General features: G+C 47.8%; 1 protein-coding gene across 1 annotated transcript in view; it reads left to right on the plus strand.

The window, feature by feature from the left end:
- The first annotated feature begins 9,970 nt into the window (after nucleotides 1–9,970).
- The window catches only part of LOC115082173 (contactin-associated protein-like 4), an 84,891-nt gene continuing 81,049 nt past the window's right edge, over nucleotides 9,971–13,812 (plus strand). Inside the window, exons 1-2 of the mRNA XM_029586425.1 lie at nucleotides 9,971–9,985; nucleotides 10,366–10,530. Coding sequence (XP_029442285.1) covers nucleotides 9,971–9,985; nucleotides 10,366–10,530 — 180 coding nt within the window. The remainder of the gene's footprint in view (nucleotides 9,986–10,365; nucleotides 10,531–13,812) is intronic.

A 13,812-nucleotide genomic window follows, 5' to 3' on the forward strand; every position in this document is an offset into this window, starting at 1 on the left:
GAACTGTGGGAATCCCTCCTTGCTGTGTCTCCTACCCCACTCCTCGGGACCTTTCCACAGTCCAACCAGAACTCTCCTCTGTTCCTGACCTCATCTCCTGATGGTGCAGATCTGGTCAAGGGTCCACAAACCCACTAACCATTACACTGTGGAGTCCAATTTACTGCTCAGTTTTGGAGATCTCTCTGCAAAAATTTTGATATTTCTTTGGATTTCACTTCAGCTTATCACTCCCAAGCTAATGGACAAACAGAGAGAACCAATAGGACCTTGAAACAATTTCTACGAGCATACATGAATCTACAGCAAAATGATTGGGCTGACCTTCTTCCCTGGGCAGAGTTTGCCTTAAATTCTCATCAGTCCACATCCATCGGCTCTTCCCCATTCCAAGTGGTCTATGGACGTCAGCCTCTGCCACCGCTTCCGATTCCACTATCTGTTCCTTCCCCAGTGGCCCAGTCAACTACCCAGGAACTGCATCAATTGTGGAATATAATGAAGCAGCTTCTTTAACAAGCAGCCCATAGGTCAAAGAAATTCTTTGATACACACCATCGTAAAGCTCCTCAGTTTAAACTAGATGACAAGGTGTGGCTCAGCACCTGGTTTATCTGACTCAAACTGCCATTGGCTCGCTTTGCTCCCAGATACATTGGCACTTTTCCGGTGCTCCGCCGGTAGGGTCTGGTCACCTACAAACTCCAGTTGCCCTCCTCTCTCAAAATCCACAACGCATTCCACATTTCATTGTTGTAATTCTTGGAATTGTCCGACTTCTCTAAGAAACTGCCAGCTCCTCAACCACTGTCATCGGAGGCTGACGTGACATACCAGGTTCAAGACATCCTTGATGTAAGGAAACGTGGAAAAAGGTGGGAGTACCTCTTGTCTTGGGAGGGTTTTGGACCAGAAGAGAACAGCTGGGAGCCTGCCACCAATATCTTTGAAAAGGATCTCATCAGGCAGTTCCATGCCACAATTCCTCAAAAACCCAAACTCCCAGGGGTGGCCCTAGGAATGGGGGTACTGTAATGACCAATGGCCATGGCCGCCCGGCAGTCAACACAACTTACGTCATGTGCTGCCCTGCTCTCCTCTCCGGGCGAACTCGCGGCTGTGGCTAGCCACTCCCGACGCGTGCCGTCTACCTCCCAGGACTTCTCATGGTGGCCAGGCCTTTCTAGGCGCGTGTGTGCACCACTGAGTCTACATTTAAGGACGCTATGGTGGGAACCTCAGGGGCGTCTCCTATTGATAACATCACAAGCCATGATTCATAAGCACCACCCGGGGCATGCACTAATCGACTTGGAAATTAGTTCCTTCGCTACTGGTTCTTGTGCCTGCTGCCCAGACATCTATTCCTGCTTGGATCTCTACCATGGTTCCTAGACTCTGGCTCAGGTACCTGCTCCTCAGGGGCCTGTGTGCGCTTCACGGGAGACTTGTCTCCAGACTGCCCCGCTCCTCAGGGTGGTTCCTGCGCCTCTCCAGAGATCCTGCCTATTGGCTTCTCTGCTTCCCAGGGCCGCCCTGGAAGTACCTTACAGAGACTTTTTCTCCACACTTCCCCGCTCCTCGGGGCAGTGTCTACGGTTCCATGCTAGTGCCTACAACTCTACACTAGCAACTGGCTCTGCACTTCCCCACTCCTTGGGGCAGCACCTGCATCTTTACACGAGCGACTTGCCTTGCAATTCCCTGATCCTCGAGGCAGTGCCTATGCCAGTAACTTACTTTGCAGTTCCCGCTCCTCAGGGCAGTGCCTACGTCTCCACGTCTGTGACTTGCTTCGCTCTTCCCCGCTCCTCGGGGTAGGGTCTACGTCGCTATATCAGCAACCTGTTGCACACCTCCCTGCTCCTCGGGGCCACGTGTACATCTCTACTCAAGTGACTCTGTTCCTGCTTCCCTGCTTCTTGGGGCAGTCTCCATTACTACTGCTAATCTGACTCTGTACTTCCCCGCTCCTCAGAGTAGCCTATGTCACTGCTGCTAGGACTGACTCGGCTCTTCCCCGCTCCTCGGGGCAGCCCCTACGTCATCATACCAGAGACTCTGTTACTACGCTATACTACAGTTGTGTGTCCTACTACTGCTGATCACGCCTCCCTACAGGGAGGACCTGTGGGGCTCCTCCCCTCAGGCTGTAGCAACTCTCACCTTGGGCCAAGGGTCCACTAAACCCACAAATCCTAACACCAGGACCCCATGACTACTACACTTCCCTCTAACATTGTAGCTTTAAGAAGACAGGGCAAATAAGAAAAGGCGTTTTTATTGGACCATCAGGGCTTTGTAGCTGTGTCTGAGAGAAATCCTAATTTTATTATACATAATGATAGCCACGATCTGTGATAATGGCCACTATGGTTAGCTAAAAAATTTTCCCATCTACTACCAAAAAAAGGTGTTGTTAATTCCCACATTAAATCCCATGTTATTATGCATTATTTTGCGTGAAGTAAGGTAGGAATCTCTCATTTCTATAATTTTCTAGCTTTTGCATACTCGTTATCATATTTACGTGCTAACGCATGATGTGATAAACATCGCACATCTAACGTTAGTTAGACCCCATGTATCACACCATATGGCCCTAATGTGGTTTGATGTATTACCCAGTAAGTAACCAATAAAATGAAAATCCAGAGTGGAAATACATAGGGGTAGATTTTAAAAGAAGCGCGATCAGCCTACTTTTGCTTGCGCATCAGACTCAAGCAAAAGTACGCTGGATTTTAGTAGATACGCGCGGAGCCGCGCGTATCCACTAAAATCCTGGATCGGCGCGCGCAAGGCTATCGATTTTGTATAGCCTGCGCGCGCCGAGCCGCGCTGCCTCCCCCCGTTCCCTCCAAGGCCGCTCCGAAATCGGAGCGGCCTCGGAGGGAACTTTCCTTTGCCCTCCCCTCACCTTACCCTCCCTTCCCCTACCTAACCCACCCGCCCGGCCCTGTCTACACCCCCCCCTTACCTTTGTCGGGGGATTTACGCCTCCCGGAGGGAGACGTAAATCCCCGCGCGCCAGCGGGCCTGCTGCTCGCCGGGCCGCGACCTGGGGGCGGGTACGGAGGGCGCGGCCATGCCCCCGGGCCATAGCCACGCCCCGTACCCGCCCCCAAAACGCTGCCGACACGCCCCCGCAACGCCGCACGCTCCGGCCCCGCCCCCCGACATGCCCCCCTCCGAGAACCCCGGGACGTACGCGAGTCCCGGGGCTCTGCGCGCGCCGGGAGACCTATGTAAAATAGGCTTCCCGGCGCGCAGGGCCCTGCTCGCGTAAATCCGCCCGGTTTTGGGCGGATTTACGCGAGCAGGGCTCTGAAAATCCGCCCCATACTGTAGTATCAAACCTTACAAAATCCACTTCTATTTTTGCATTTACAAAATTCAAATGATAATTATAAATTATAAATTATAAATATGGGACAATCCAGTCCGGTATAGAGTACTAGGTGTTTTTCCTTTGTTGCTGTATTTTCTAATCATTTTTCGCAAATGTCTTTTTAAAATCATTTTTGCATTTAAAATATTTTAAATAAAAATAGTATTTCCTGTCATCTCATAAAAACATCATCAAGCCTAACACCATGCTGTGTTTTGAGGCTATGTTCTGCTTCTAGCCCATTAATTTGATCCTAACTGCTCACTGTCATTCCTTCATCACAGCTTCAGTTTCTTCTCTGCTAAGAACACAAAAGGAATTGTTTTTTTTTGTTTTACAAAAGGACTAATGACATGTGAAAATGTCATCCTGTACTCTTTGTGTAAATGTATTATTAATATTTTATCTACAATTTACATTTATTTATCGCTACTATCTTAAGGCATCTGTTTATAAATTAAAATCAAACAAAATACGGACATAAAGTTAAAATATACCCCAATTAAAAATCTAACTCATTACTCTAATATCTAAAAGCATTACCTCCTCTACTATTAACACATCAACCCCTCATAATCTCAAAAACAATCTGCCATATTCCTTAATAGTCATATCTTAACTGTATACCTGCTGAAATAACCAGGCTGTCACGGCTTTATGTAAAATCTAATAATCACCTTGAAGTTAGATCTTACACAGCAAGCCACTGCACAATGCTGGAAGAACAATGAAACCATTCTAACCCTTGTACATTATAGCCGGGCCATTTGTTTGGTAGGAAGGACCAGCAGCTCTTTTTGAGAGCAGAAGAAACTTCTCAAAGAGGCACATGCCAAAACCTTTAAGATAACTAGGTCCACCCTCCTGCAGTATTTTGAATACCAGCATTAAGATTTTAAATTTTCATTGCACCTATATGGGTAGCAATGTTCCTGCTTTAGAAGAGGTGAAATATGATTTTTCAATCTCAGTACACACAACATCTTGACTAGGGTGTTCTGAACCAAACTGTTTTGATGATAACTTGATATTTTTAAGGATTTTGAAAAAAATAACCTGGGCAGCCATGACTGTCCGTCGCCGAGGAGGAAAAGGGGGGGAGGGGAAGGACGTGTTAATACACATTCACATGTACAAAATACTCTGAAAACCAGCTGTGGGATGAAATTGGCTGCAACTTTATTACAATAAACAGTGTTAACAAGCTTCATACCCAGGCCATAACATAGGCAAGTTATCCAAGGTCTTCCACTGTGCAGGCAGCACGTCACCTCCAGCCACGGGCCCACCACAACCAAGAAAGGCCCTTTATCACCTGGGAGGAAATCACAGGGTATTCCAGTCACCCGCCGTGTCCAAGCAAGGTGACTGCCCCAATGAAGAATGTGGGCATCCTGTTTGTCCCTGCACTGGGGCCAGTGGGCCCTGGCAACAAACAGCCTCCCTCACACTGATGTTGTTTATCATGTGCTGTGCTCTGTCTCTAGTTGAAAAGCCCCCCCCCCAATCTGGCTCAGGAACACCTGCCCCAGCTGCAACAGATATATATATATATATATATATATATATATATATATATATATATATATATATATATATAAATCTCTTGCTAAAATAAAAATCTAACTATCCTGATGACCCATGTACCACATGAAAAGGGGGTAGGGTAGGTTGGTTTTCCCTAGCAAGGCAGCTGCAAGTGGGCAGGAAGCAAAAGGGACTGGGGCACTACAGCCCGGTCAGATGCCTCCTCTCCACACGGCTGCCCCGCCACATGGGACGGCCCAGGGCCAGAATTGCCCAATGAGTCAGCCCTTAATTTGCCCATGCCCCCGCTTGACTGAGCCTTCATGCCGGGACCTCCTCCACTCCCCTTGCCTGTAGCCCTAGGGGCCCACAGCTGGGATCGGGCATGCTTGCATCAGTGAGGGGGGTGCCGACGTTGGCGTGCTGGCCACATCATTGGCTCACATCGATGCCACACAGCGGAAGAGGCCACGTTTCCCCACCCCTCCATGGTGCTCACTGTGCGCATGGCGCCAGGATATCGGCGGAGTCCATGCATGCTGTGGCGACATGTTTTAACCCAGAAAGCCGCAACTGTCCATTGCCGGGGAGGAAAAGAGGGGGAGGACGCAGTAATACACATTCACATATACAAAATACACTGTAAACCAGATGTGGGATGAAATTGGTCACAGTTTTATTACAATAAACAGTGTTAACAAGCTTCATACCTGAGCCATAACATAGATATACTATCCAAGGGTCCTCCACTGTTCAGGCATGTCACCTCCAGCCCCGGGCCCCCCACAACCAAGCAAAGCCCTTCACCACCTGGGATGAAATCACAGGGCGTTCTGGTCACCTGCCAGATCCAAACAAGGTGACTGCCCCAACAAAGGGTTTCGGCATCCGGTCTGTTGCTGCACAGGGGCCAGCGGATCCGGCGACAGACAGCCCCCCTAACATTGTTCATTGTTGTTGTTTATCATGTGCTGTGCACTGTCTCTAGCTGAACCTCTTCCCCCTCCCCCCAGCCTAGATACACCCGCCATAGGGCCCGAATAGCCAGGCGACTTATTCGGGACCACATCACCTAGCTGCAGCTAATGGCTAGGGTCCTTTTAGGCGAGGGCTAAGACCCCGTCAGGACTCCGCGTATGGCACGTTTAAAGTTGACCAATAATGGGTCCTGTCACATATCTGAAAGGTGCACCTCATTGTTACAAAACAGTACAGAGCAATCCACACACATCCAGACATGGTCTTATGTGCACGCCACCCTGGCGCTTGAAAAAAGTCCCAATTTGCTTGTTTAGTAACTTCATCCAACGCATCCAGAGTGGTGATTTGAGAAAATGGTGGCAAGGGATGATCTCCGACCAGATGAGCGTGGTGCTGGGCATCAAAGACAGGATGACAGCGATATCACTCCTCATATTATCTAAGAGCAGGCATCTGGGGGTGACTCCCAAGTCATTGCCTCTAAGGTGTATGATTAGTATCTATTGAGGGGTGAATTTTGTCAACTGCTGCCATATTAGGGGAACCAAAAGATCCCAACACTTGCTCCGTGACCCAGCCATCACACTATGCCGTCTCTTGGTGTAATACCCAGCTGTTGGCCGAGGGTATTTCTCTTCACCTGGTGCTCCACCCAAAATACAAAAGAATGTCCCATGATCCATATCACTCAATGCCACTGATGAGGGCCTGAAAGACAAGGAGTTAGCAGCAATGTCACAGGGGGGTATAGGAGAATATGCTGCTGTGATCCTGAGGGTAACTGCCAGTGTCTATGGTGCCATGGGATGCGGGATTTCATTCACCTGCCTAATGTAGGATAGCTACACTGAGGAACACCATCTGTGATATGCTGAATGATGGTGCCCAGCAAACCAGATGTCGTTACGCTTGAGGCTGCCCCGATTCAGAAAGAGTGAGTCCAGAACTGCTCAGGCTTCAAACCGGCCATGTCCAGGGTGTGCTTAAGGATGGCGTTAAACTGGTGTTTGCATACTGGGAGTGAGTTAACATGCAATAGAAATTATGCCCCCTCCAGAGAGTCTGACCATCTTATATCGTGCAGCATTGGCCACCGGGCACGTAGGCAGGCCCGGTACTTGGGCTAATATGTCTGATTGCCCCTTGCCGAGTTGATAGTTCTTGGATCTCCAAATCCTGATATTGAGCTTTCCATTTGTGATGGAAACATCACAGGCTCACAGAACTGAGCAATCATGTTGGCTGTGGCATCCAGCTTGCTCATGCAACATGCGGCGAGAACTCAATGCAGAATAGAGATGTGGTTTGTTTATCACGAATTAGGCAATTTCAATGAAATTGCCTAATTCATCATGGGTCAGGGGCCCCGAACCCTGAAACGGATTTTCCACGAACTTCTGGGAAAATCCATTTTTTGGGTTTGTACGGGGAGAGGGGCACATTTTATTTTTTTTAATTAAAAACCACCCCAAGCATTACAATTAACTATAATACAACCCCCCCCCCCCACCATCCTGATCCCTCCCCAAGACTTACTAACATCCCTGGTTGTCCAGCGGGGTCCCACGAGCGATTTGTCTCTCCGTGCCCGGCGTGCCTGCTTCGTTCAGAATGGTGCCGATAGCCTCTGAATTACTATGTCACAGTGGCTACCGATGCCATTGGTCAGCCCCTGTCACATGGCCATCGGCACCATCTTGAGCTCCTACCATGTGACAGGGGCTGACCAATGGCACCGGTAGCCCCTGTGACATAGTATGGGCAAAGGCTATCGGCGCCATTTTTATTACTGACAGCCGACGACGAGATCGCTCCCGGACCCCCGCTGGATCCCCAGGAACTTTTGGCAAGTCTTGGGGGGGTCAGGAGGAACCATTGCTATCAAGGAATCATTAATCAGTCGTAAGCACATCAGATGATGGTTCCAGCTTGTCTGCTGCCAGTGGAATGCAAAACTATTTGGCCATACTTTGAAAGCCATCAAATAGATCATGACATGCCTCTGAGCCACGAGGTCCAATGAACAGAAAATTGTCCAAGTAGTGGAGGATTCCTGTCAAGCCTGTGCACTGGGACAGCTTCCAATGTAGGAAGGTTCTGAATGTGTCCAAGTTGTGCACATGAAACTGAGCACCCCATAGCCATGCATTTATCAAAACAGTAAGCACCCTCGAAGCAAAACCCTAGTAAAGGGAAGGCATCTGGATGCACTGGCAAGAGCCAGAAACTCTGTTGACCTTCACCATAAGAGACCCTTCCCCACAGTCTCTGAGGAGGTTGAGTGCACTGTCAAAGGAAGCATATTGGACTGCTCATGCCTCCTGTGGGATGATGTCATTCACAGCCAGGCCCACTGTGTAGGGGAGATCGTGTATCAGTCTGAATTTACTCTGCTCTTTCTTATGCACCATCGCTAGAGGTGATAAGCTCATCTTGTGAAAAGGCGGGAAGAGGAAGGGGCCTGCTGCTGTCGCAATAAAAACACCTCAGACGGTCTTCAGGGTGAAGCGTGCTCTCCCAGGCTTTTGGGAAGGCTGCTCTTTTATTGTAAATGATCTCATAGCATTTGATATGATACATACGTCACATGTTTACTGCTACAATATTTCCACATAAATGTTTATGCTGACCTTTTACTACGTGGGTGCAGAGAGGTGCAAACGGTCAATCTTCAGGCAGGGAGGGGGGAGGTCATTAGCTGGTCATGAGGCAATGGTACTGAGCTATCTAGGTGTGAAAAACCACATACATGCTAGTAGGTCATAAACTAAGCTGGTGCTGCAAAGCTTTTGCTGCAGATATGTTCCTTGCAGACTTCCTGTTAGCTATAGACAGGAAGTATGTTTGCTTGCTAAAACTTGCTGCGGTCGGAGCAAACAGTTTCTTTACGCTACGAGTAGGTTTTAGACATGGGACAGATGTTGACCTTCTGAGGTGGCGTGCCATCTGTCAGGGAAGCCAAACACCCAACCCCCACATGCTTCCCTGCCTAGACTAATTTCAACGCCCAACTTCTCTCTCACTACATCAGTGAACCTGCTTGCAGAGCGTGCATTTGAGTGTCGGGCGGGATTCAGAGGACCCTCACATGGGATTCTGAAGCTCTCCTTGAAACCCTGGTGTAATGTAACAGTTGCACATCTATTAGGATAGAGGCTAAGACCTGATGCCAATCATTCCCAGCTAACTGGGGTCGGGGCTCGCATGTAAGGGCTACTCACCCCTGCCTCTTCGGGCTTTCTTAGTACCCTATGTGGCGGGGTGACTGGTGGCTCAAGTGGAGCAGATGTGCTTGTATTTGCAATCCAGTGTCGTGCAACCCTCTTTGTTGTACCACAAACAGGCTTCAGCCACGGGGTCAGCTGCCTGTCCATCCCCCCCCCCCCCCCCTCCCCACGGGAGCCTCTCTGGGCACAAAAGGAAACATTTTTTACTTACATTTCTGAATTACATGCCATCATGTGTGTCAGCCACAACTCAATGTCTTATGTGCCCTATGACATGGATAGTATATCAGACATTTATGTATTTATGTATTTATTTATTTATTTATTTATTTATTTAGAGCTTTTATATACCGGCTTTCTTGATGCAAATCAAATCAACTTGGTTTACAGAGAACAAAGATCTTAGCAATAACAATAAACATTAAACCATAACCAGATGAAGTAAAAGTTACAATAAAACAAGGGAAAACAACTGGGAATGGAAAAGAAGAGAGGGAGAGCTAGATACTAAATACTGAAATGTATTTAGGGAGGCTAGAGTTGCCTGTCTCTAATCTATGTCATGTTTATGCGAAAGTAGGCTGGTCTAGGTTTTGCATAAGAAATGCTAGGTAGATTATGTAAACGGAATGCTAGTTTAGGGATAGGGGAAGGCTTGACCGAACAACCATGTCTTGAGTTTTTTTTTTAAAGTTAGGAGACAAGTTTCTTGCCAGAGGTCCGGGGGTATGGCATTCCAGATTGAAGGGCCAGCTGTTGAGAATGCCCATTCTCTGATAGTTGTTCTGTGAATGACTTTGTTTGGGGGGGGGGGGCGTGTAGAGATCCCTTGTAAGCCTCCCTAATGGGTCTCGCCATGGTATGTAGTTTGAGCGGGTATAGCAGGTCAAGGGGGGTCTGATGGTGGATGCTTTTGTGGATAATAGTGAGGGATTTGTGAAGTATTCTGAAGTTAACTGGAAGCCAGTGCAGATCCTTGAGTATAGGTGTAATGTGCTCTCTCCGATTAGTATTTGTCAGGATTCTCACCGCCGCATTTTGAAGCATCTGGAGGGGTTTTATCGTGGATGCTGGAAGACCTAGTAGAATAGAGTTACAATAATCTACCTTGGAGAACAGGATAGTCTGGAGGACAGATCTGAAATCATGATGGTATAGTAGAGGCTTGAGTCTTTTGAGCACCTGTAATTTATAGAAGCAATCCTTGGAAGTGTGGTTTATGAACTTCTTTAAGCCCAGGTGTCTATCAATAATGACTCCCAGGTCTCTAGCTTGAGAGATTTGGATGTTAGCAAGCAACTGTTGTTGGACGTGACCGTCTTCTGGAGTGATGAGCAGGAGTTCCATCTTGGCTGTGTTAAGCACCAAATTAAGGCCTGTGAGGAGGAGGTTAATCATTTGCAGGTAAGTGTCCCATTGCTTGACTGCTGCTACCAACGAGTCCAAGATGGGGATCAAAATTTGAACGTCGTCTGCGTATATATAGAATGTCAGGCTTAGAGTTGTGAGCAGTTGGCAGAGAGGGAGGAGATAGATATTAAACAGAGTGGGAGATAGAGAGGAGCCCTGGAAGACTCCAAGTGGAGAGTTGGTGTGTGGTGATTCCTTATTATTGATTCTAACCTTATATCCTCTGTTGCTGATGAATGAATCAAACCATCTGAGAGCTGGTCCTGTGATTCCTATATCTGATAGTTGATTTAATAGGGTGGCGTGGTTTACTGTCTCGAACGCCATGGAGATATCAAGGAGTGCTAGCAGGAAGGAGTGTCCTTTGTCAAGGCCCATGAAAATGTGGTCTGTGAGGTAGATGAGGAGGGTTTCAGTACTGTGTGACTTACGGAATCCGTATTGTGAAGGATGAAGAATTTTATGTTCTTCCAGATAGTTTGTTAGTTGATTGTTTACCACTTTTTCCATGATCTTGGCTACAAACGGCAGGTTGGAAATAGGTCGAAAGTTGTTGGGGTCATCAGGGTCCAGGTTCGGTTTCTTGAGTATGGGTTTAAGTGTAGCCAATTTGAGAGCCTCCTGGTAGATACCTTGTGAAAGTGAGCAGTTGATGATATCTGTTAGATATTCAGAGATGGAATCTGGCACTAGAAGTAGTGATTTGGTTGGAATTTGGTCGAGAGGGTGAGTGGAGGGTTTCATTTTCTTTAGAATGGTTTCAATCTCTATAGTATAAGTAGGTTCGAAAGATTCCAACACAGCTTCCAAATTGGGAAGGTAGAATGAGGAGAAAGGCGGTGGGATAGGACTGGAAGTTAATCTTGTTAGAGTGTTAGCAATTTTATTCTGGAAGAAGAGGGCCAGGTTGTTGGCTGTTGATTGGGCTAAGTCATCAGGGATAGATGAGGTGGTGGTTTTAGTAAGTTCCGAAACTTAGGAGAAGAGTGCCTTCGCATTGGAATATCAGATCATGGATTCTGAGGGTGTAGAAATCTCTTTTTGTTCGCAGTGTCGTAATTCTGTAAAGGTGGAGAGCCGCTTTATTTATGGCTAGAGAGTTGGTGTTAGGGGTCTTCCGCCATTTCTTCTCTTTCTATCTCAAGTCTTGTTTTAATGAGCGTAGCTCCTTTGAGAACCACGGTTGTTTGTTTTTCTGAGCAGGGTTAATATTCTTTGTTGAGCAGGGGCATAACTCGTTAGCTATGGCTTCTGTGATGTTTAGCCAAGAGAGTATGGCTGCGTTAGGGTTTGATAGATCCAAGTTGGGTAGTTATTTGATCAGAGAACTGCTGAGGACTTCTGATGAGCAGGATTTCCTGTAGTGCAGGGTGGTGAGCGGGTGTGTGAAGAGGTAGATTTTCCTATCATCTTGAGTGTAGAGGTGATGATAAAATGGTCAGACAATGGAACTGGGAGACATAAGGGGGGTGAATGTTGAATGAAGCTGGCGTTTATGAAGATGAGGTTGAGTGAATGACCTGCCTTATGTGTGGGCTGGTTGACAAGTTGTTTGAAGCCCATGGCCAAGAGGGAGGATAAGAAAGCTTCACAGTTGGATGAAAGGGGATTGACATCGATGTGTAGATTAAAGTCCCCTAGGATAATAGCTGGGGAATCCAGGATAAGGTAATTTAGCTATGACTTCAACTAGAGGTGAGGCATCTGAGTCTAGAAAACCAGGGGGGGGGGGGGGATGGGATATATGGGATATGTGAGGAGGATTTGGAGTGATTTAGATTTGAACAGGCCTACCTCTAGTTTAAATATCATATTGATAGGTTGTAGGGTGAGATTCAGATCTTTTTTGGCCACCAAGAGAAGGCCTCCCCCTCTTTTCCTTTGTCTAGGAATAGAGAATACGTCATATAGGTGAGTAGGAAGCTGATTTATTAAGACAGTATCTGTCGGCTTGAGCCAAGTCTCTGTGATCGCACAAATGTCTGGTTTGGAGTCAAGAAGGTAGTCATGTAAGATGTGGGTTTTCTTGGTGATCGATTGGGCGTTGAATAGTGTTAGCGTGAATAGGGTGAGCCCAAGGAGTTGGATAAAAGGGGAGATCATGACAGGAATGAGATTTCTATAGAATTTGTTTTGGTGCTGCAATGGTGATCTCATCTTAGTGAAGGAGTAGTTGTGTAGGATAGGTATTGCGTGGCCTTGAGTCATGAGGAGAAGGCTTAAGAGCTTATGTAGTCAAGTGTTGCCACAGATGGGAGTCGTGAAGACGATGTATCTGAGTTGGCTGGTAGAAAGGATGTCTCAATCAGGTTAGACTGTCTAACTGAGGTTTACTGGAGAAGGTATTGACTAGTAAGTACTGCTGGGTATTAGGTCTTGCATTGGGGTGCACAAAGGATCAGGTTGAGAGCAGAACTGACTGCTAGGACGGATTGGGTGCAGGAAGAATTCTGAACTGTTTGAATGTTGGATGATTGCTGGGTCGGGTCAGCTTGATTTAGTTGGTGGGTATGAAGCTGGTAAGGGTGATAAAGGCTGGAATGAGCAGGAGCTGGGGTGCGTTGGTTGTCTGCTAGCCTGGGAGGCTGGAAGGAAGTAGTTGGTATATGGAAGTCTGGAGCGGGTACCTTTGTGGGAGGTTGTGTTTGCTGCTAGAAAAGAGTTGAACAACACTACGGTGCTGCACAAAGGGGCGCACAAAGGGGTTCAGGGTATTAGAGCTCTTGAGTGCAGCTTAAACCAGAGCAGAGAGCGGGGGAACTGACGTCACAGGCTCTTGCGGTTCCAGCACACTGGTGTCCATGTGATGCAGGCACGTAGCATAACCAGAGTTCCATTTGCTACTACCAGGAGGAATACCTGGTTGCCAATGTGGTTGGGCCCCCTGGTAAAAACACAGAGGCCCTGGGTATGGACAGATGGGCCATGGCAGAGTGATTGTCTTCGCGGTCCTCCATCCTAGTGCCTGTATACTGTATGAAAACGCAGTGAAGCTGTACAACCAGACTCCCCTGGCTGCAAACCATGCTGTTCCTGAGGGGGTGAAACAGCCTGAGAAACAGGCCGCTTGTTCCGCTCCCCAACACACCGGCTGGAGAGCCGCTGAGGGGGCAGGGGGATGCAATCGTCCCCAGCAAAGGAACTACCTGCGGCTGAGACCATGCATGCTCATCGGCCCGCACCAATGCTGTGCAGTGGAAGAGGCCACGACTCCCTGCCTCCTCCCCAACGGGTTATCGGCAGCGTCCACGTACGCTGCAACGCCGCATCTAAAGT

This window comes from Rhinatrema bivittatum, unplaced genomic scaffold (assembly GCF_901001135.1).
Source record: "Rhinatrema bivittatum unplaced genomic scaffold, aRhiBiv1.1, whole genome shotgun sequence".
Taxonomy (NCBI): Eukaryota; Metazoa; Chordata; class Amphibia; order Gymnophiona; family Rhinatrematidae; genus Rhinatrema; species Rhinatrema bivittatum.